The sequence below is a fragment of the Eptatretus burgeri genome, chromosome 4 (assembly GCF_056783735.1).
Source record: "Eptatretus burgeri isolate ZD-2024b chromosome 4, Ebu_testis_v1, whole genome shotgun sequence".
NCBI classification, from domain to species: domain Eukaryota; kingdom Metazoa; phylum Chordata; class Myxini; order Myxiniformes; family Myxinidae; genus Eptatretus; species Eptatretus burgeri.
Window position 1 is genome coordinate 66632378 of NC_140964.1, and position 22880 is coordinate 66655257.

Consider the following 22880-nt stretch of genomic DNA (forward strand, 5'->3'; position numbering starts at 1 on the left):
AGTGCACATCCCATTGCTTAACCAGCACAAACTATATTTCTAAAGGTTTCTCAACAGATTTATGGCATTGAACCCCACTGTGCAGAAGATTTGATCCAAAGTTAAATTAAGTTGAGCGTACGTACCCTTGGGTACATGCAAAATGCGTGCAAACATCAGTCGTATGTAACTAGTGAAGGCTTTTTTGCTCAAATCAATTGTTTTCAATTTATCCGTTTTTATCCTTTTTTTCATTTGGCTGAGGCCTTGCTTCGTTTGGCGTCAGCTGTTTATTCCCGCGATGTGAAACACCCTGTACCTGAGGATCATCCTGTACTCGTATGCTAAGCAAACGAGGAATATGCTATGCTTTGTAAACTACAAGCCATACCTGCAGAATGTAATGTACTGAAATGGAAGATGCTTAGCAGGCAGACACGAGCGGGAGGACAGTCGAGCCGGGCTGTGTTGTACAAGCGCGAGCGCGGGCGTACTCTGCCCGGCGGCTCTCCTTTATTACGTATGCACACGCACGAGCCGCGTTCGACTACTGCATTCCTACGACGTCTCAGGCGGCGCGCACACCTTATATCCCTTGCAGATACGATGACCACCACGACCACTCCTCCCATCATCACGCCCATCATGCATCATCATCATGCCCCTCCCCGTAGGCCCGCAGACTACACCACACTCCTCCCTCCTAAAAGTATGATTATTAAATGATCACCATCATCCTAAGCATAAACATAAACTTCGACATAAACAAGGCACCAAAAATGAAAACAGCGAAGTATAACAGCACACCACATCATATAATGTGTCGATGCGAGCGAGTGGAGCAGCAAAGGCCAGGTTCCAAAGACGGAGGTGCACAAAGCACCCACTAAACTCTGACCGCGTTACCGATATGAAGCAGCAAAACGAGAAGCACAGCAGCACTACGCAGCAAAAACGCCCCCAGGCGACCCATGCTGACATGGCCCTCGCCGAGGTCGTGGCGACCTTTCGAGCCAACCTCCCCCGGCACCATCAAACGCCTCCGGCCCACTCCCCCCAGGCAGACCCGACGTAGGTAAACATTCCGAGGCCGGAAGCCCGCTGTCTGGAAGCCGTGGCGCCAGCCTTGATCGACCTTAGCCGGGGCGCTGAACAGCGCCGCTGGCTGTACGCATTTAATGCTCCAAAACAACCCACGCACCCCAATCAGTTGAGACGCCAACGCCCGTCCAAACGGCCTTGAGCGAACACAGAGAGCTGCGCTCGCAACCAGAGGTCGGGGTAACGCCGACCAGGGCACTAGTCTTGGTTCCGAGTCGACCTCCGAGACCCACACGGCAGCTAGACGGGAGCAATTCCATTTAAACCACACTGCAATCATAGGCTCGTTATAAATCACTACGAACATCACTCGAAGCATTGCAAACTCGCTTTTCCGTACAGCGCGGTCTTTTGATAAACCCCCAGCACATGACAAAGCAACTACCTGCGGCCTGGGGCAACTGGAGGCCAATAAACCTTCTTTATTTGCCCCCACATCACATTGATCATAATACCAACCCCATTGACTGATCTCCGCCAAATCCACTTTCACACGAGAACTGCTTGCATTTATTTCAACAACATTAAACTGCATCACTAGAGCAAGGAAAAACACATATGCCATGAACAACAACCCACAACCCACATCACGAGTTCGTTTCTTGGTTGTCGACTCGATGTTGTGACTCGCGACTCCCTTTAACGCCACGGGCTCACCGCCACCTGTTGAAGCTGCCTGAACAACACCGACGCGCATTGCCTCACGAACACTGCCGAAGCGCGGGAATTCATCGCGAGCGAAGCGCGGGAACTCGTCGCGAGAGCTGATACGGCTCTCGCCGCTCCCGAACTGCACATCACTGCCGCCGGCAGCAACGAACGGTCGCTCCCGCTGCATCGACGCGGCCTCCGCCGCCAGAGCCTCGCCCTCGGTACTCGACGAAGGCCTCGAAGAGAGCACTGGCACATCTGGAGGTACGAACCGGAGATCCAGTCCGAGGTGCGCCAGCCAGTCCCGACCCAAAAGGGGGGGCCCCTCCCCTCGTACAACGAACACTGAGAGCCGGGCGCGTCGATCTCGGTAGCGCACTGAGACGTCGGCCCTCGCAAGCGGTGCAATCGCTTCACCGGTGTACGTGTATAACGACAAGGCCGTCTTGACCAGGCGAATACCGCGAAGACCACGAGCCGCCTGCTCACCTATGACCGACACTGCAGCCCCGGTATCCACGCAAAACACAGTCGGTTGGCCATTCACTTCGACCTCAACCGTGAAAGGCGTCGTCATCTCCGAACCAACGGAAAACAGACTCAACTGTGGTTGCATCTCCTGCTCCGGCTCGCCGGCATCGTCATGCCCCGGTTGCAGGCCGATCTCCAGGTCACAAGGGTCCTCCCGCACCTCGTCATCCAAGACCCCAACGGAGGCCCCCGCCATCCGACACACACGCTTCAAATGTCCCACCTTGTGACAATGCAAACACACGGTGTTCTTATACGGGCACATCTGTCGCAGGTGCGGTCCCCCACACCCCCAGCACCCCCGGAAAGCCCCTTCGCTCCAGGTGCGACCATGCTGCGGTGCCCCTTCGCTCCCGGTGCGACCGTGCTGCGGTTCCCCTTCGTTCCCGGTGCGACCGTGCTGCGGTGCGCGCCCTCGTCCCGCACCGCTAGGCGCGCGAGCACCCTGCGGCACTTGTGCTATCGCGCGGACTCCGGGCTGCGCGACCTGCGGCACTTGTGTGGTCACCGCGTGGACCTCGGGATTAGCCGCCATGCCCCAGCTGGAGCTACTCATTACGTCCTGGCCAGCAATGACGCGGACATCCGTGAGTGTCTGCTCGACAGATGAAGCAGTCGCGACCGCAGAGTCGAATGTGATGTCGGTCAACCGCAGGATGGCTGCTACCATCTTTGCGTCTCGCAGACCAGAAATAAAACGATCTCTGAGCCGTGCCGGACGCTCCTCTGTCGTGAATTTGCACGGCACAGCCGAATGCTTCACCCATGCTACGAAGTCCGCAACGCGCTCCTCGCCACCCTTAGCGAGATGATCGAACTGGAACCGCGCGAGATGTAACGACTTCTCTGGCGCCAAGTGGGTCTTCATTTTCGCCACGATGTCCTGAAAGGATAGCACGTCATCACTGGGCCTATTTGGAGCCACCAAATCACTCAGCAGCCGGTAGTGCTCCGTTGATAGCGAGGCGAGCAAGATCGCCTTGCGTTTCTCTTCATCCTCTACATCATTCGCCCGAAAGTAGCAACCTAACTGTTCAGAAAACAACTCGAACTCATCTCCCCCGAACACGGGTACACGTCCGTGCGCTGTGCCCCGACCTTCTGCCATGCTCGTGCTGGCGAGACCCTTGGCTCCGTAGCTTGGAACCGCCCTGCACACGCCGATCCGAAGATCCTCGTCAGCCAACTGTAATGTACTGAAATGGAAGATGCTTAGCAGGCAGACACGAGCGGGAGGACAGTCGAGCCGGGCTGTGTTGTACAAGCGCGAGCGCGGGCGTACTCTGCCCGGCGGCTCTCCTTTATTACGTATGCACACGCACGAGCCGCGTTCGACTACTGCATTCCTACGACGCCTCAGGCGGCGCGCACACCTTATATCCCTTGCAGATACGATGACCACCACGACCACTCCTCCCATCATCACGCCCATCATGCATCATCATCATGCCCCTCCCCGTAGGCCCGCAGACTACACCACACAGAAAGCTGTTTTTTTTTTTTGGATCACCAGCCACATTTTCCATCAAATCATCATGTAACTTTGTATGAAGCCAGCTTTTAGCATTGTACACTTTTCTTATTTCATCAACTTGGTTGTGGTATGGCTTTGAAGGTCATAAAATACAACTTGATGAGTCTTTCTTTTATGCTGGGAAAGAAAGTGCACAGAGAACGCCGCACAAACACATCTACGCTTCCAACTCGAGATGGTTCAAGCCCAAATTTTCCGAGCCCGAACTGAAAAAAAAACAGGTAAAGGCAGGAATCCTGAATCAATAGAAAAGGGGAGGTTGAGATGTGCTGTTTCACCACAATCCTTCAACCCACAAAACCTGTGCTGCCATGGCAGCCATTTTCGATGTTCCACTCAAATTTCACGTACACACCTCATGCTTATCAGACCTGATTCCTGCTTGACTTCTTTCACGTGCTTAGAGAATTAAAGAATTGCTTGAAGGGAAAGCAATTTCCATGCGACAGTTTAGTGAATGAGTCATTTGAAGAGCAAGACCAGGCGATAAATCATAGCTTTGGAACACCAACAAATTGCATTTTAGTGCCATTTTTGCATACTTATCAGCCATTGCATTTTCGTCCCTGGCCACAGACTTATTGAATCAACTTGCTTGTAATTAATAGGATCAATCTACCTCTACTTGTCAACATTTATTATGTGTTGGGTTGATTTTTCGATCCTTGGATGGGGTCTTCATTTACATTGTTCCTCCATGTGTATTTTCATATATGTTGGTTGTCATCCCACTCCGCTTGGCAGCACTCGCACTACTGCACTCTCTTTGCTTGGTTTATGCTCGTCAGTGGTTTGCCATTGCTTTCCCAGCAGTCAAAGCAGGAATTTGAATTTCACCATGGCACCATCAATAGCTCGCCTACTCGTCATGAAAATCACCGTGGGATCTTTAATGTCCACCAGCTATTGTTAAACGTCCATCAGAGGGTAGGAACACCTTTTAAAATGCGACGCCTTGCCTTTGAAGCACCAATCCGACAGTGTATTGTTGGGCAGAGAATCAAATCCAGGCTTCGCAGTTGAAAGACAAGTGTGCTACCCCCGCAACATCCTGTCGGACGATTTTCATCTTGCGCTATCAAAAAAAAAGCACATGAGTTTCACATCACTTTCCTTGAGTTACGGTAAATTCTGCATTGACCACAGTCATTTCCAGCCTTCTCTCGAGTTTTCATACAGCTCTGCTTGATCGGTTTCATTATAGTATTAATTGTCGTACCTTTCATCGGTCAAAACCATTATGTCTACATAGTAGTGTTGTGATATTGTCATGAGAATGCGCTGTACGCCAGGTGTGCAAATATTGCGATGATCCTGTCTTTTTTTAATTTTTATTTTCGTCTGTTTATTGGCAGAATAAATGGACAACGAGGGCAACTAGAATCGCCAAATTTGGCACAGAGCTTCATACTGTGAATGTCTCAGAGCTTCCTACTGTGAATGTCTCAGACGAGTTCAACTTTGAGGTCACAAGGAAAAATATATAATGAAATTTAGTGCAGGAGTATATTAACTCAGGCCATAGGCTTGTGCATTGCATGGGTATTCCACAAGTGTGTCTGCATGTACAATATGAAACTCTTTGCCAAACTTTGTGATTCAAGCCGCTGATGGCGAGTTATTCTTTTGACAACGAAACACGCAGACGTCGCAATACTCACTTGCTGAGCAGACAGGAAACCTATCAGACGGAGGTTCTGGCTCACGCAATTATGTTCCTCTTCTAAGTTATGGTTTCTGTGTCAATTTCACTCAGATTTTGCACATGTGCTTGGGGGTACCCATGGGCAGGTCATGGGTGACAAATATAATCTCCATCACTCACCCCAAGTCTGGGAAGATGTCTCAATATTTAATTCAACTGAGAGTGTCTATCAATATTTGTGTAGCTCTGTTGGCACCATTTTCATAACTATCACTTCTGTCTGAAAAAAGAAAGAAAAAACAACTTTGGCCTGTATTAATATAATACTAAATTAATGCTAATTGCCAGTGAAATGAAAATCATCATACTAAAATAAAAAATATACACCAATTCATGATAGGTATGTTTGTGTATAAAAACGCATTGACTTCAGCTTCACACTCCTGTGTAAGGCCTTTTATAGTGCATCAAATCGCAAAACAACCATGATTTCTTCGAAGACAAACATAACGGTGTGAGTCAGCACCTCCCTCGAGTGCATTCTGGCTAGTCTGCAAATGATCAATGTATGGCAATGCTTTGCTGCATTGCATTTCATGATATTCTGGAGGAACTAGGGATGTGAGAGGGATGGTGGGGGAGGAGGGGCAGTGTGGAAGGGCGTAGGAAGATGAGAAGTTTGTTAATAGAATGCATTTGACGAATTCCTAACAATTGCTCATGTATTATTATTTTATTTTTTTTGATTTTTAATTCCAGTGGCAGAGCTCGTTGGTGGGTTAGGGTGGACATATAATAATGTCTGCATGCTCAACAACAACATTGGGCCACGGATAGTAGCAGAACTTGCATATTTTTATGTCGTGCTTGATACAAGATGGCTGTAGATTGCCAAATTTAAAGTCCTCGAGTTGAACAAAGTAATGTATATCTATGAACGTGAGGCAAGTGAGAGAAGATGAGTTTGGAAATGGCAGGTCTTTGAAAACCCCTGGGAAGTTATATTTTCGTTGTGGGTCTCGCTTGGTTTACACAAAGAATTTTGGTTTGCCGATCTTGTCATTCTTGCAGGTCATGCATTGTGTGGTGTAATATCTTGAGGATGTGGCTTTATAAATGTATGCAATCCCTTGTGGGCTGGCAGGATGGCCTAGAGGTATGCACACTCGCATCTAAGCTGTTTTGCCTGGTTTTGAATCTCGGCAGATCTAGAAATTTTCATCCTGGTGTTTCACAGGGAGGGTGCTTCATCAATGTTTGTGCCGTCCCTCGGATGGATGTTAAACTGGGCATCCCATCTGACAGCATTAGTTGGTGGACGTTAACGATCCCACGGTGTCCTTTGTGAAGAGTAGGTGCGCTATCATCGGCCCCATGAACAAATTAAAATTTCCTGCCCTGACTTCCTGTGTTGGAGTGCTGACCCATCCAGGATTGTAACCCGAGCCATATAAACTGCTTCTGCAGCACCGACATTCTGTGTAGAGAATGGTTCATGATCTGATCTGAATACCTTGCCTATCCTGGGTCAGCATCTCAAAGCCCATTTGGCTCTAACAGCCTTCCCAATATTTTGGATTGTGTTATCACTGCTGCACATCGGTGTCCGACACAGAAAGGCTCTAGACTTGACATGCAAATCATGTTTCCTTGTTTTACTTTATTACCTCACCACGGAATGTGGATGGAGGTTATGTTTTCACTCCTTTCTGTCTGTGTTTGTTTGTCTGTGTACAGGATATCTCAAAAAGTTGTGGATGGATTCGGACAAAATCTGGTGGCGATGTTGGGTGTGTGATAAGGACGAAATGATTAGATTTTGGTGAAGATCCGAATCTGGATCCGATAATTTTTGTAAAGTGATTCTTCACCATTGAGTGATCCGGCTAAAAACGATGTGCAGCACGATATCTCAAAAAGTTACGGACGGATTCAGACAAAACTTAGTGGACAGGTTGGGCGTGTGACGAGGTTGAATCCATTCAATTTTGATGAAGATCCGAATCTGAATTCGGATTCGAGAATTTTAAATTTTTAAAGTAATACTTCACCATTGAGAGATGGGGCCAAAAACGATATACTGCATTGCATGGTATTTCAAAAGGTTGTGGACGAGTTGTGACAAAACTAGGTGGATTATTTGGTTAGGTGACAATAAGAAGCCGATTCGATATTGGTTCAGGTCCGGATCCAGATCCGGCCTAACAATGGTTTACAAAATGTAAATTGTTCAGCCTGGTGGAGGTATGTGCTTCACCGAGTGCTGTTCTAGTTCTTCATTGAAATTATCTCCCCTTATTCTCTCCCCCACTTCACAGGCTTATGTGATGCAGAGCGAATTTGCACTTGCACAAGACTGCTTCTTTCGGGCGCATTTGCTGGCTCCACTCAACTCCACCATCATAGCACAGCTGAAGCATGTTAACGAGTGCGTCCTTCACCTACTTCATTCACATATATTTATATACATGCCCACATTGTTGGACATCAAGGTTGCAGCGGGACGTTGAATGTTGAGCAACCTTTTAAATTGTATTTCTTATTTTTCAGGACAGGTTTTAGTTTTACCATGATCAGCATAGCTCATAGAGGGGGCATGAATAGTTCCTACAAATATGTAATTTCAAGGACGGAAAAGATGCGACACTTTGAAGTAGTTGGGTTGGGCCAAAATCACAAATCGGTGCAGATCACAAATCACAAATGGGTTGGCTTGAGATTGTCATTCTTTGTTCAGGACATCTTAACTGCTTAAGTATGGGACGCCGACCGGCATAGGGAGCTCCATGTTTCAGAAGGAAGGGAAAAGTAGGTGCATGCCCTCACAAATTGGTATCTTCAACAGGTGGGGTGCCAGTTGTCAATTCGCAAGCTGTCATCGATTGAACAAGTAGCACAATTAAGAGCTTTGTGTTGAACTATTGTAGCTTTGAGGGAACATTATGGTTGGCAGAGAATGGTGATGTTAAAAAGATAAATAAATATGCAATGGGTGATTGAGATGAAATCTCTTTAATTTGTAAGGTAACTATGGCTACCCTTTATACCATTTTTATCCCCCGCCGCGTGGCGGAAGGGGGATATTGTTGTCACCCGGGTCGTCCGTCCGTCCGGCTGGCTGGCTGGGCGTCAAAATTTATAGCTGTGAGTGCGATAACTCATAAACTGTTCGCCATATCGATTTGAAATTTGGGTCTCACATGTACCACCTGAAAAGGAAGAACCCTATTGATTTTGGGCATGGCCGGATCCAAGATGGCCGACTGGGACGGCCATCTTGAAAAAAATGTTTTTTGTAATAAATGGAAAAACGCTTATCTGATTTCAATTATTTTTCAATGGCGGGGGATTCCCCATCTCTGATGGTATATTTATAGCTTTCCAATCATTCTCACACCTCTAAAAACACAAGGTTGACCCCTTTCTTAAGCAGACTCGGTGGCTTAATGGTTGGAGCATCTGCTCTGAATCAGGACAGTCGGTGGTTCAAATCCTGGCCTAGTCATTCTTCATTCGTTTGTAGCATGAGGCTGTGGGATAGCATCATTGGCTGAGCTTGCAGCTGTGTCGCAGATGGAATGCTGGTTAGGGCAGGAATTTGGAATTTAGCCATGGTATCTGCCATAGGTTGCCAACATTTTGCAGAGGACACCTTGGGATGTCCACCAATGAATGCTGGCAGATGGGATACCCGTTTAACGTCTATCCGAAGGACGGCACACCTATTGATGAATCACCCTGCCTGTGAAATACCGGGATAACAGTTTGTAGCCTGATTCTGGATTCAAACCCAGGTTAGACAGCTTAGAGGTGAGTGTGCATACCTCTGTCATCCTTTCAGCTGGCCTCCATACCATAGACCTTTTAAAAAATGGTATGTGCTGCTTCCTTGCTTGACGCTCAGCATTTAAGAGGATAGAGCATAGACAAACAACGCTGGGAAGGCAATGGCAAACCATCCAGTTTAACCCTTGCCAAGAAACTGCTTAACAACGAATTAATTCACTTGCATAAGATAATCGTGTATTTGAGCACTGCAGTATATTTGATAACAAGTATTTAACGTGTGGTGGAATTGACATCTGCCAGTAGCTCATGAGGTGTCGACTCGTATGAATGACTGGCATAAGCTCCAGTAGGCTTCACTTGAGCCTTTGGTTGTAGTAAAACATAGTGTGTTGATGTGTTGTTAAGACGATAGTTTAATGTACAATTTGAAAATGGACAACTTGAAATTTTACAATTATAACCTCACCCCATTTATTGATTCAACCCTTCCTACTCGTGTCTATGTGATAAATAAATCTCTGCCAGGCAGGACTTCGGCATTTTAATAAATCAGGGCAATGCAATTGCCTTGGAACGAGTATGGATTTGATGCGATTGCTGTCCGGTGTTCTGAATGTCAAAGTCGACAAATTCGATGAAAGGCTTTGTAGCTGTGGGGGCACCCGTGATTTTAAATTGTCTAAACCGCAGACAATAAATCGATGTTGCATAATGTTAATTCTCGGAAATCCGAAAAGCCGATCACCTCTTTTCATCATCTTCTTGGTACCTCAACGGTCTGGCAGGATGGCTTAGATTAGAGGTATGCACTCTGAGCTGTCTTGCCTGGGTTCGAAACTTGACCCAGCTATAAACTATCACCCTGGTGTTTCACATGCAGAGGGATACATTGATATGTGTGCCATTCCTCAGATGGACGTTCTCCCAGCACTGGTCGTTGGTGGATATTAATGATCTCACGGTATCTTTCGTGAAAAATAGGCGAGTTATCTCTGGCATCATGAACAAGCTACAAATTCCTGCTGAAAACTGTGGGTATAAAGTGGTCTGGGCTTCACGGATATCCCTTGACACCTGGTTACACTGCTTGCTATTTTCGAGTTTGGTGGTTGTTTAGGCAGCTGTCCCTTCACGATATACCAATTCACATTCCCAGTTTGTTAGAATGTCATGTGAATGGCCATCTTTGATTACACAGGGCAACTATAACCATGATGGTACCTCATTAGTTTTAAACAGGGAAAGTCACCTTGTGATGTCATATCCTGCATTGAAAAAAAATCCTGTCCTTCACCCACAAAACAAATTTCTTGATTTGTGAACCATCGTGCTGAAGTACCACAATCATACATTATTTATATGTATAGTTATACTTTGCTGATGCATATCATGGCATAGTATAACATTGTGGGAGTAAAATAATGCTTTATATGCCTCCGCACCAAGGGTGCCAGAGGCATTATGTTTCCGGGTTGTCTGTCTGTCCGGATTTTCGTTTACGCGATAACTCAAGAAGCAAATTGAAGAATTTCATCAAACTTGGTAAAAAGGTAAAGTAAGACAGGGCAAATAAGTGATTAGATTTTGGGCCAGATAAGATAAAGGTCAAGGTCAAACTCTGAAATGTTACTGTTTATGCCCTAACTCAAGAAATATTGGACAGAATTTCATCAAACTTGGGACGAAGGTAAAGTTAGACAAGGAAATTAACTGATTAGATTTTGGGCCAGATATGATAAAGGTCAAGGGTCAAATATGTCAATACTCAAGTGTTTGTGCAGGAGAGCGGAGGCATACCCGTCGACTGCGCGCAGTCGAATTACTCTAGTTTTTAATGTATCTGCAATTGTCTTATTTTGTTACTTAACAAAACTAGCGAAGACCCCGTCCCAACAGATGGTTAATTCCCTCAGGATTACAGACGGGATGACTTGTAACACCTCCACTGGGAGTAGGGATATACGATACACATTTACATAGAGAGAATTGGGGTGCTCCCCTCACCCTGACCTCCAGGGGCCATTAATTTATTTTTACCACCGAAAACTCCTGAGTATAACCACCAGTTTTTAACTCATTCCATCCAGTGGTTTAGAAATGCTTGGAAGGCAAACAAACAAGCAAGCAAATAGACATTTCTCGAATTTCATACATGGTATGATTTTGGAATGTAAAGAATGCCGTGTGTGTGTCCTGACCTTATCCTTACTAGAAAATGGCAGCAGTTTCGGGAATTGGAGAAGGACCTCTATGGACGGATGTTCAAATCTGCAAGCTCCTCTCAAGTAGTTAAAGGTGTGTTCCTGAAGTGTGAAATCACTTTCTCATTTTGAAATTGCCATCATATAAGTGGGTTGCTCAGCTGCATATTACTTGCGCAAAATGGAATAATCCTTTGAAAGCAAACTCACTTGTCTCCGGTCTCTCAGTAGAGTTCTTATCACACCTGCTGGAGCTAAAACCAACGTAGTTCAAGCTGGAATTGAATTTGTATCAAAAATACACAAAAAATTTTATTGGCTCATTTTATAACCATAAAATGCTTAAATTGTGGTTTCACATTCTAGCAATATTTGGTTCATATAAAGGCTTTTGTTAATATAAAGGTCTTTTGCATTTGACCTCATCTTTGATACTCACAACTCAGCTTATTTGTATAATTATATAAACTATGCTTAGTATGCAAAGCCATTGCTCATTGCTTTTTATATACCTTGATAAACCTTATGATTCAGTTTGGAGAGGTCTGTGGAGAGTATTAGAATACTATAATGTGCCATTAAAATAGTAAGGGTACTGAAGAAGTTCTATGAAGGGGTATGTAGTGGCATTATGCATGAGGGAAAGCCTGGGGAGTGCTTTGAAACAAAGACAGGAGTGAGACAAGGACGTGTTATCTCACCGGAATCAACATATTTCTGTATAAGATTATATGTAAGGTAACGGCGGGTATACATGAAGGTGTAACAGTTGGTGAAGAAACCGCATAATCTGGATTTTGCTGATGGATATAGTGTTATGAATCTGGAAGCCATGAGCACTCAACATACAAGTCATATAGCTCAGTTATTTCGATAAGTAAATGAGGATAGATAGCTCCCCGTCCCTTGTTTAATGGGTAATTAAATGTTCATGCGCTGCGGAGTTATTTTAATAGTCAGGGTTTTTATTATTACGTCCATAAATCTTCTACAACAACACCAGCATCACCCTCACCTTCACCTCACTCTGGCCGACGCCATGGTGCCCATGGTGGGCGGAGTTCAAGGAGGAGCCTCGTGGCGGCTCTCGCCCAATCAGGGAGATGCGAACGAGTTCCTCGGCGGTCGTCCAATGACCACAGCCCACACAGGATAATGTTCCTCTGTCTATTTGGAGGGCGGTCCGCCGGACGGCCGTCACGCCCCCCCCCCGCCCCCCGGTCCAATCAACGACCTTGGTGCCCGTTTTGGCCAATGGCAGGGCGACGAGCGCATTTTGCGCACCAAAACCGTCCAGTGAGGGAGAGCGGGGAGGGAGGAGGCATCCCCTCCCCCCCTGGACAAGGGTGGATAAGGTTGCGGCACGATCGGACCAAAGGGAGAGTTTTGGTTGTCGGGACGAGCGCTGAATGGAGCTCTCGACTCTGCTCGCATCTCGCTGGCGCCTGGTTCTTCCATCGCGTCTCACTGGCGCCTAGTTCTTCCATCGCATCTCGCTGGCGCCTGGTTCTTCCATCGCATCTCGCTGGCGCCTGGTTTTTCCATCGCATCTCGCTATTGCCTGGTTCTTCTGACCGCATCGCGATGCTGTTCTGGGTTGCTCGTCTTGTCGAAGACCCCACGAGGCGGGAAGGTCCGTGTGTGTGTGTGTGTGTGTGTGTGTGTGTGTGTGTGTGTGTGTGTGTGTGTGTGTGTGTGTGTGTGTGTGTGTGTGTGTGTGTGTGTGTGTGTGTGTGTGTGTGTGTGTGTGTGTGTGTGTGTGTGTGTGTGTGTGTGTGTGTGTGTGTGTGTGTGTGTGTGTGGCCCTGTCTGTAAGTAGGAATTGGATAAGTGCCTTCGCTGTACATTATTTGCCTTGCTTTAGTCGGTTTAACTCTGTTCTTATGTGTTCCTTCCCCACCCATTGTAAATAAATATCCATGTGTTGAAAGTATCAGCTCGTTTTTGTGTTTTCTTCATTGGTTTAACGTGGTGCGTGTTGGGAGAATTAAAGAAGGCCGTTGTTGCCGTAGTGGTGTGCATTTGGGATCGACGGGAGCTCGGTGACCATCCGCTCGGGTCACGCATGGGTCGAGCACGCATACGGCTTGTCCCGTACGAGTGCCGTCGAGGGTGTGAATACTCGGTAGCTCGCCACGTGAGTCTCTAGGTATTTTGAAGTTTGGCAAATAACCCTGTACCACGTGGTGGAATTATTGATGATTCACGGTCCGGTAAGGGACCCATACCCTCGGAGTTTTCCGAAAGGTACGATCTACATTCCGGGTGTTCAGTAGAGTCGACCCTACTGCTCCACCTCGCGGTTGTGCTTGCAGCCGACGCCCAGCTCTACAACAATAGCACTGCTGGCAGATATGACAGACAAAGTTATTCTGCATTATTATGAACAGCCATATGTTGGTAATAATAGCACAGGTTTTGATTGACCTAATGGCCTATTCGTGTGTTGAAGCTCCTTGTGAGGGAACATATTGTTTGTGTCATCGGACTCGTCCCAGTTGTCCGGTCCGAATCTCGAGGAACCATGTCAAAGCAATTGTGCCGACCAATTGATTTTGACGCTCCGAAAAGGGTTTCACGCCTGTTTGTCGTGTTACCTTATTCGGGTGGAAGGCCCGGGCTGGTCAGGCAACATGCTAGTAGGTGCCGTGAGTCTGATTACTCGAATTAGCAATCTGAGTGGAGATCGTCGGATGCAGCTATAGTATCGTACTGGGTGCCAATAGCCCGAACCCCATCTGTCTTTAAACAGACATTTATAGCTCATATAACTGGCTAATATACTCGCAATCAGGACACTCAAATCACTCGGAGACCAAATGGATTTGTAATGGTGTATTTAAAATAAGAAGGGTAGGGATACAAAAGAAGCAATATAATTACCTATACATAACCCATATGTGCCCCGAGTACAAACGATTGGTCGATTCTTAATTAACTAATCACGTCAGGCCTCATGCACACCACAGAAGGAATGACCAGGGAGAAATGATGAGACTGAAAATACCTTAGGCTGTGTCCAGTGGGAGACAGCAAGTCCAAAGTGGAGAAATTCCGTGGGGAGTACAGTTTGTGCCGCAAGTGCAATCCAGTACCGGAGAGGGGGCGGGGGGGGGTGGCTTGTGTGTTGGCAGGCAGATGCGTCCCGTGCCACGGGAAAACCTCAGGAATCCGAGTCCAGGTTCTATAACAAAGTACCCGTGCATCTCCTCTCCATAGTTCACACTGCTCACTTTTATCGGGTGTGCCTCCACCTTCAGTCTGTATCGTCACTAGTCCTACCCTGCGTGATGCTATTGGCTTGTGTGCTCGTCCATGGGCTGGGCAACCCGCCCAAACCTTTCACCCACTTTGTCATGGGGGCATTTTCCCACCTTCCTCGTTCCGACGGCCTGTCAGACCACTTGAATGAATATAAAAGACAGATTACAATGGGATATGACATTAAAAAGGTGTGAAGGGATCATGGCTTTAGACACACACATGTGAAGAGGGAAGACGACAGCTTTTTGTACATATAACGATGCATATCCCTAAATCACAATTAAATTACCTCTTGCTTATTCTTATATACTGGCAGAGTACTCGCCTTATGGATGATCTTGTTCCAAGCTTGCAGCACGTTCTTCTGATGCATACCTTTATTTGGGTGGTGTATCGGCAAAAAAACCCGGGTTATGTGCATGAAGCAAAAACATACCTACTGCTTATAATTCAAAACACCTCACTGCACTGGAAAATGTGGGGACAGGAATACTGAACTGTAAATGGTGGGAGTTGTAATACCCTCCCCCACCTGAATGCAGTGCCACACAATACACATTTACATAGATAATTTGCACCCCCCCCTCCTCTGTCAGGTTATAGTCAGGTCAGGTTCGATCTGTGACCTGCTACAGGTACCATGTAAACCTGTACTAACCTGTTCCATGGTCGGGTTGTCGGCGACTAAACCGTCTCCCCCACCAGGTTTTCTGGTGAGGAGGGTGTTTGGATATGGACACCCAGCAGGATTAAAAACAAAACCTGTCAAAGGGCGGAGGAGCTCCTTGTGAGCCAACGGCCATCCATATCTAGTGCCCAACTGTGTCTGCGGACGTCCTCCTGCAGTTGGGCTACTTCTTATTAGGAGGTTGGTGGCAGGATTTGCACTCCGGCCACCGTAAAACGCTTCATTCCGCAAAACGCAAAAACGCAAAAAAATCTGAAAACCCACTCCGTGGGAGTACCTCCTGTGCAGCTTCCCTTCGCAGGGCAGCTCACCGGATGAGAGGATTGGGGCAAAGCCTTCGGGACCCCCAATCTTTGATAGGAGGGAAACCACGGGGTAACATCCCTGGGTCAGATTGCGGGAGAGTGTGTCGGAGTGGTGCTGAGGTGTCGTCCACCAGACGGCGGTCTCCTTGGGTTAACCTGAGGCGGTCCCTTCGGGTGGGTGCCTGGAATGTCCTATCCCTAAGAGAGGATGATCACCTGTCTCTGTTATCATCTGAGCTCAAGCGTTTGGACATCGGGATTGTAGCTCTCTCTGAGGTTCGGAGACCGGATTGCGGCGAGATAATGGTGGGTGGTTACACCTACTATTGGTCTGGTCGCTCTGATGGTTACCATACCCAAGGAGTTGCTGCAGCTGTGTCCAATAAGCTGACCCCAATGATAATTGAGGTAACACCGGTCAACGAGCGTATTATGAGATTAAGGATTCGCCACTCCTTAGGTGTCATTTCCCTGGTCTCTGTTTATGCTCCGACTGAGGCGAGTGATCTCACCGTGAAGGACACATTCTACGCCACACTCGAGTCTGTGGTTGATCAGTGCCCCAGACGAGATACACTTCTCGTCTTGAGGGATTTCAATGCATCGACTGGAACTGATAGGGATGGTTATGAGGTGTGTGTTGGTCCCCATGGGTCAGGAACTATGAACCAGAATAGCACTAAGTTCCTTGACTTTGCAAGAAGTCATGGACTTAGGGTGGCTGGTTCATGGTTTCAGCGCCCGCAAGCTCATCGCTGGACTTGGTATTCCAACGCTGGCGGTGTGGCAAAGGAGATTGACCATGTCCTCATTGACGGTCGTTGGAGGATGATCCAGAACTGCAGGGTCTACCGGAGTGCTCAGTTCCTCAATACTGACCACAGGCTTGTTGTAGCAACTCTAAAGCTGCACCTTAAATCCTGGAGAATGGTACCATCCCAGCCGAGGCTGGATGTTGCCAAGCTCAGGGATGAGAGAGTAGCTGAGGAGTTTGCGAACAGGCTGAGTGGACACTTGGGGGTCCTGAAGAGTTGTGGAGCACCTTCAAGACCACCGTCCTTGATGTTGCCGGTGGATGCCTTGGAGTTCACCGCAGGGCAAAGAAGAATTTTGTCTCTCAAGGGACACTGGATACCATTGACCAGAGTCGCAGGGCCAGGCTGAATGGCAGAGCTGAGCTGTTCAGGGAGCTGAGGCGTAAAACTGTACGTGCACTGAGGGTGGACAAGGAGGCCTATGTGCGAGGAATCTGTGAGGGGGTAGAGCATCACCTGTGGACAGGTGATTCTTGTCCCGCTTACAGGGGAATTCGCGCATTACGTTCATCCAAGCCCATCCCTCGGAGCACTGCAGTTCGAGCAGAGAGTGGTAGGCTCTTGACAGAGGAGTCTGAAGTGAAGGCCCGCTGGGCCGGTTACTTTGAGCGGTTGTACCAGGCTGATCCCCCAGCTGTCGAGTTGGACGTCAAGGGTGTTACAATCCCTGTTGCTGACCCTCGAATCAACTGTGGTCCACCATAGTTTGTGGAAACACGGGCTGCGGTGAACCAGTTGAAACGGGGCAAAGCTCCAGGGATCTGTGGCATCCATGCTGAACTTCTCAAGGCTGGTGGAAATGCTGCACTCGTGTCGTTGCATGCAGTTTTGTGCTCTGCCTGGAACGCAGGCATCATCCCAACTGACTGGAAGAGGGGCCTTGTTGTCCCTCTCTGGAAAGGGAAGGGTGATCGCCAAGACTGCAACAACTACCGAGGGGTGACGCTGCTCTCAGTGCCGGGCAAGGTCTTTGCTCGGATAATTCTTGATAGGGTTCGCCACCATCTGCTTGAGCACCAGCGTCCAGAGCAGTCAGGCTTTACACCAAAGAGGTCAACGATTGACCGTATCCTTGCACTTCGTGTCCTCACCGAACGCAGACGAGAGTTTCGGCAGGGGCTGCTTGCAGCCTATGTTGATCTCTGTAAAGCGTTCGATTCAGTGAATCGGGATGTCCTCTGGAGGATTCTTGGTCTTCGTGGGGTGCCACCAAAACTGATCGATCTGATGTCTGAACTCTACTCTGGTACTGAGAGTGCTGTGAAGTGTGGTGGTACCATCTCTGACTTATTTCCAGTTGTTACTGGAGTTCGTCAGGGATGTGTACTTGCCCCCACACTTTTCAGCACTTGTATGGACTGGATTTTTGGGAGGATGTCGGAGAGATCAAGTTGCGGTGCATCGTTTGGCAATGTCAAGATCTCGGACCTTGATTTTGCAGATGATGCAGTCATCTTTGCGGAGACTTTAGACATCCTCTTGGGGGCCCTCGAGGTGCTGAATGAGGAGTCGGAGCCGTTGGGATTACGGATTTCTTGGGTCAAAACTAAGATCCAGGCTTTCGGTGACATCTTGGATGCTGCTGTCCTGTCTGTGTCTGTTTGTGGTGAGGATGTTGAGGTCGTGGATAGATTCACTTACCTTGGCAGTGATATTCATGTCTCCGCAGGTTGTGAGCCGGAGGTCAATAGACGTCTGGGTCGGGCCTGGGGAGTCATGGATTCACTGGATCATGGTGTGTGGCGCTGCCGGTACCTGTGCGGGAGGACGAAAGTCCGAGTCTTCAGGTCCTTGGTACTTCCAGTCTTGCTCTATGGGTGCGAGACTTGGACTTTGACCAAGGATCTGAGACGGAGACTTAATTCCTTTGGTACCAGGTCTCTTCGAAGAATCCTTGGCTATCGCTGGTCGGATTTTGTGGCCAACGAGCGGTTGCTGAGAGAGACTCGGATGAGATTTGTTACCTGCATAGTCCGTGAGCGTCAGCTGCGGCTGTATGGACATGTGGCTCGTTTTCCTGACGCTGATCCTGCTCACCAGATTCTCTCAGTGAGGGAGTCTCATGGGTGGAGGAGGCCAGTGGGCCGACCATGTGCCTCATGGTTGCAGCAGGTTGACCATCATCTCAAGGAGATGGGGATGGGCCTGGCATCTGCCTGGGGGATGGCCAGACGGAGGCCCTGGAGTACCGGCGGAAAGTGGACGCAGCGACGCGCTGTTCTGGCACATGCTCCCATACCTGACCTGACCCCTCCTCCCCTCCAAAACCACCAGCAAAGATAAAAACACTGATACACTAATTGGGGTGATGCTGATCCGATGCAGCAAGTCGATATGTAATCAGCCCAAAACTGAAGGAGCAGCATGACAAACAAACACACACATAAACACACAAAACCGGTCTGTGAATTATAGTAAGGATGCACTATGGGAAAGAACTATCGCTAAATGATGCAAATAAACCCCTAGAAGGCATTCCCGTAACAACATATTACACAAATAAGAATGCATAATTTAAAACAAGGAAATGAGTTTTGATATCTTGGGCTATTATAATATCTGATCGAAAATAACAGAAGACCTAATATAATAAAAAGAAAGGCAGGAAAGAGCCGATAAACACTTTAAAAAGTCTTTTTGGAAAACGAGGGACATAACAGAAAATGTGAAAAAAAAATATTCAAACCAATAGTTACACTGATGGATCATCCAGATTGACCCTCACAAAACAGAGGATAAACTAGAAAGAGCAATCAGAGATTGCAGACCCTTGCCAGAACTTGTTTTGCGTGGCGTTTGTGCACTGGTGTGTTGTGTAATTATTAAGAGACATAATTAGAACTGCCTCAATAACTGCTGGCAGTGATGACCGGGTACCAAGACATCCCACTTTTTATGCACCCTGTTTTGATTGGACTCCTGACCCTGACCCATGACGTTTTTCATTATTATTCAATTTAATTTAGAATGCGATTAAAATTAATTCAATTCAAATCAAATTGAAGACCAAATAGATACAGTCTTGCATTGGAGTTATCAGAAGGAACCTGAACAAGCCAAAAGCAAAGATGATGTCATCAGGAGGGACCTGGATAGCATTTGCATTTCAGCTGCTACTCCTCCACCATCAAACCCATCCAGGCACAGCCAAGTGAGCATTATTTTAAAAAAATATATCAAAAATAACCCAGATCAAAAAATGAAATTATTCTGGCTGCCAGACCATGAGTCTGATCAAGTTGGAATTTAAAATAAGTATTCCCCGTCACTACTAGATCGTAATTGTGAAATTTCATGTCGATTGATGAAGCGGATCCAGAGAAAACATGATTTAATATTTTCTTCAATCTAATATGGCTGTCAAATCATGTGACCTATCAATTATTCCTCGACAAACTTGTACACCCAAAGCTTGGGGAACATTTTTGTGAAGTTTCCCCTCAATCTGTCCAGTCGTTCTGGAGAACAAGATTTTTTTTTATAGGTTTTAGGGTAAATTCCAATATGGCTGCCAAAACACGTGACCGATGAGGTCGTGTGTGAACCTTTTGTTCCTCATGGATAGGCGGTCATATGTCTAAAATTTTGCCTCAATCTGTTAAGCCACTTCAGAGAAGAAGATTTTTGAAGGTTTAAAAAAAACAACAAAAAACAATATGGCTGCCAAAACGCACGACCGATGACAAATTGTTTTCTGTGGACCATTTTATTCTGAGATGACCCTCAAAAATTTGTAATATCATGCTGTATATCATTTTTGGTGCAATCACTTAATGGTGAAGAATCACTTATTCTTCACCATTGAGGAATGTCTCAAAATCCTGATTAAGGTGTGTAAAAAAAATCAAAAAATTTACACACCTTTATCCATATTAAAACACCTTAATATGAATAAAAAACATAAAAATCCTTATTCAGGTGTATATTCATGTTTAGAATAAAGAGAATTGTGAAAAAAGAATAATCAAAGAACAAAGATGTTGGGCTCTTCCCGACATCTTTGTCCTTTGTTCCCTTCACATCTTTTCGAATTATTTTATTTTATTTTCACAGTTCTATTTATTCATTCTAATTATTTATTTTTCTTCTTTCATGTCTTTTATGCTCTGTTCCTCTCTTTCGTTATCTATCTCTCAGGAGAAGTGAATTCTTGCAGAAAATTTTCTGTAAGGCTCACTTGGCTGTGCCTGGATGGGTTTGAGGATAGTGGAGTAGCGGCTGCCCCCGAATCCTTTCCAGGTTCCTCCTGATGACTCCATCTTTGCCCTTTACTTCTTCAGGTTCCTTATTGGTCTTCCATTTCATTAAGAAATTATAATATCCAGATCTTCACCAAAATCGAATAAATTTGTCCTTAGCACATATCCAACGTGTACACCACATTTTGTCATCCGTCCAAAACATTTTGAGATATCCTGCTCACAGCCAAACAGACAGACAGACATACAGACAGGGGTGAAAACATAACCTCCGAACACCTTAGGTGACGGAGGTAATAAATAAAAAGTACCTTCCTTTGAAATGCCCTTGTTGAGAAATATGTTCAACATAAAATTCCTTTTTCAAAGGAATGAAGATGTCAGAGAAAGACTTGAACAAATTCCAGTGAGTCAATTTAATGCATAAATCGAATCCCTCCCCCAGAGGGGAGTGGGGGGGGGGGTTACGCCTTGGGGAAAAATTTATATTAAGTTGAATATTCATGTTAAGACAGCTCATTGTGGTGTTCTTCCAAGGCCCCTTCTGATAACAAAAGTAATAATACAACTGGGATGATAATAGGTAGATTTATAAACATTATTACAAAACAATATTAATCAATAAGTCAGTCGACTTCTTACGATGGAATGGCATGGACACTCCATTAGCTTAATATAATATAAATCCTTAAAAAATAATCTACCAAGATAAAATTTGTAAATCTGCAAATTACCTACCAGTCAGCTGTGGAGAATTCCCCATCAAATCACGCTCATTAAGCTTTGGGACATCATTGCTGGACAAGAAAAATGAGACCCAAAAGTGGCCATTTGTTCTTCTTCCTATTATTTTCTGACAGCCGAACTCAAAATTGGATGAAGCTGCGAGCTTGGTTTAAACACCAATGGTACTGCATTTTATAGTCTGAAAGTGCCAACTGATCAAAATTTTACAAGCTTGAAAGGATTCCATGAAACGTACGCAAAACTGCTTTCCTTTGTAAAGGAATAGAAAGGGATCAGAGGGGTGGGCAGGACGACGACTGTCAATCATCCTGATGGGAGCGGGGCTGCCAGACATAATATCAGCCTTGTCCATGAAGGGCAGTCACGGGGCTGTCAGACATGATATTAGCCTTGTCCATGAAGGGCAGTCATGGGGCTGCCAGACATAATATCAGCCTTGTCCATGAAGGGCAGTCACGGGGCCAATCGACAGCAACAACACATGCACATATTTCTATGAAGTACGTACGATTTAGAATGTTAGTTCCGGTCAGGTATGGGAGCATGTAGCAGATCAGCGCCTCGCTGCGTCCACTTTCCACCGGTACTCCAGGGACCACAGTCTGGCCATCCGCCAGACAGATGCCAGGCCCATACCCATCTCCTTGAGATGCCGGTCAACCTGCTGCAACCACGAGGCACGTGGTCAGCCCATTGGTCTCCTCCACTCACGAGACTCCCTCCCTGAGAGAATCTGGTGCGCAGGATCAGCGTCAGGAAAACGAGCCACATGTCCATACAGCCGCAACTGATGCTCACAGACTATGCACGTAACAAATCTCATTTGAGTCTCTCTCAGCAACCGCTCATTGGACACAAAATCCGACCAGCGATAGCCAAGGATTCTCCAAAGAGACCTGGTACCAAAGGAATTAAGTCTCCGTCTCAGATCCTTGGTCAGAGTCCAAGTCTCGCATCCATAGAGCAAGACTGGAAGCACCAAGGACCTGAAGACTCGGATTTTCATCCTCCCGCACAGGTACCGGCAGCGCCACACCCCATGATCCAGTGAATCCATGACTCCCCAGGCCCGACCCAGATGTCTATTGACCTCTGACTCACAGCTAGCAGAGACATGAATATCACTGCCAAGGTAAGTGAATCTCTCCATGACCTCAACATTCTCACCACAAACAGACATAGACAGGACAGCAGCATCCAAGATGTCATTGAAAGCCTGGATCTTAGTTTTGACCCAAGAAACCCGTAATCCCAGCGGCTCCGACTCCTCATTCAGCATCTCGAGGGCCCCCAAAAGGACATCTAAAGTCTCCGCAAGGATGACTGCATCATCTGCAAAATCAAGGTCCGAGATCTTGACATTCCCAAACGATGCACCGCAGCTTGATCTCTCCGACATCCTCCCGAGAATTCAATCCATACAAGTGCTGA

At 46.7% G+C, this 22880-nt stretch overlaps 1 protein-coding gene across 3 annotated transcripts in view; it reads left to right on the forward strand.

Annotated features, from left to right (window-relative positions):
- The window catches only part of LOC147028261 (inactive peptidyl-prolyl cis-trans isomerase FKBP6-like), a 116021-nt gene that overhangs the window by 75300 nt on the left and 17841 nt on the right, over nucleotides 1-22880 (forward strand). For all 3 annotated transcript variants that reach the window (XM_085878511.1, XM_085878514.1, XM_085878512.1), the window contains 2 exons: nucleotides 7760-7869; nucleotides 11443-11525. In XM_085878511.1, coding sequence (XP_085734637.1) covers nucleotides 7760-7869; nucleotides 11443-11525 — 193 coding nt within the window. The remainder of the gene's footprint in view (nucleotides 1-7759; nucleotides 7870-11442; nucleotides 11526-22880) is intronic.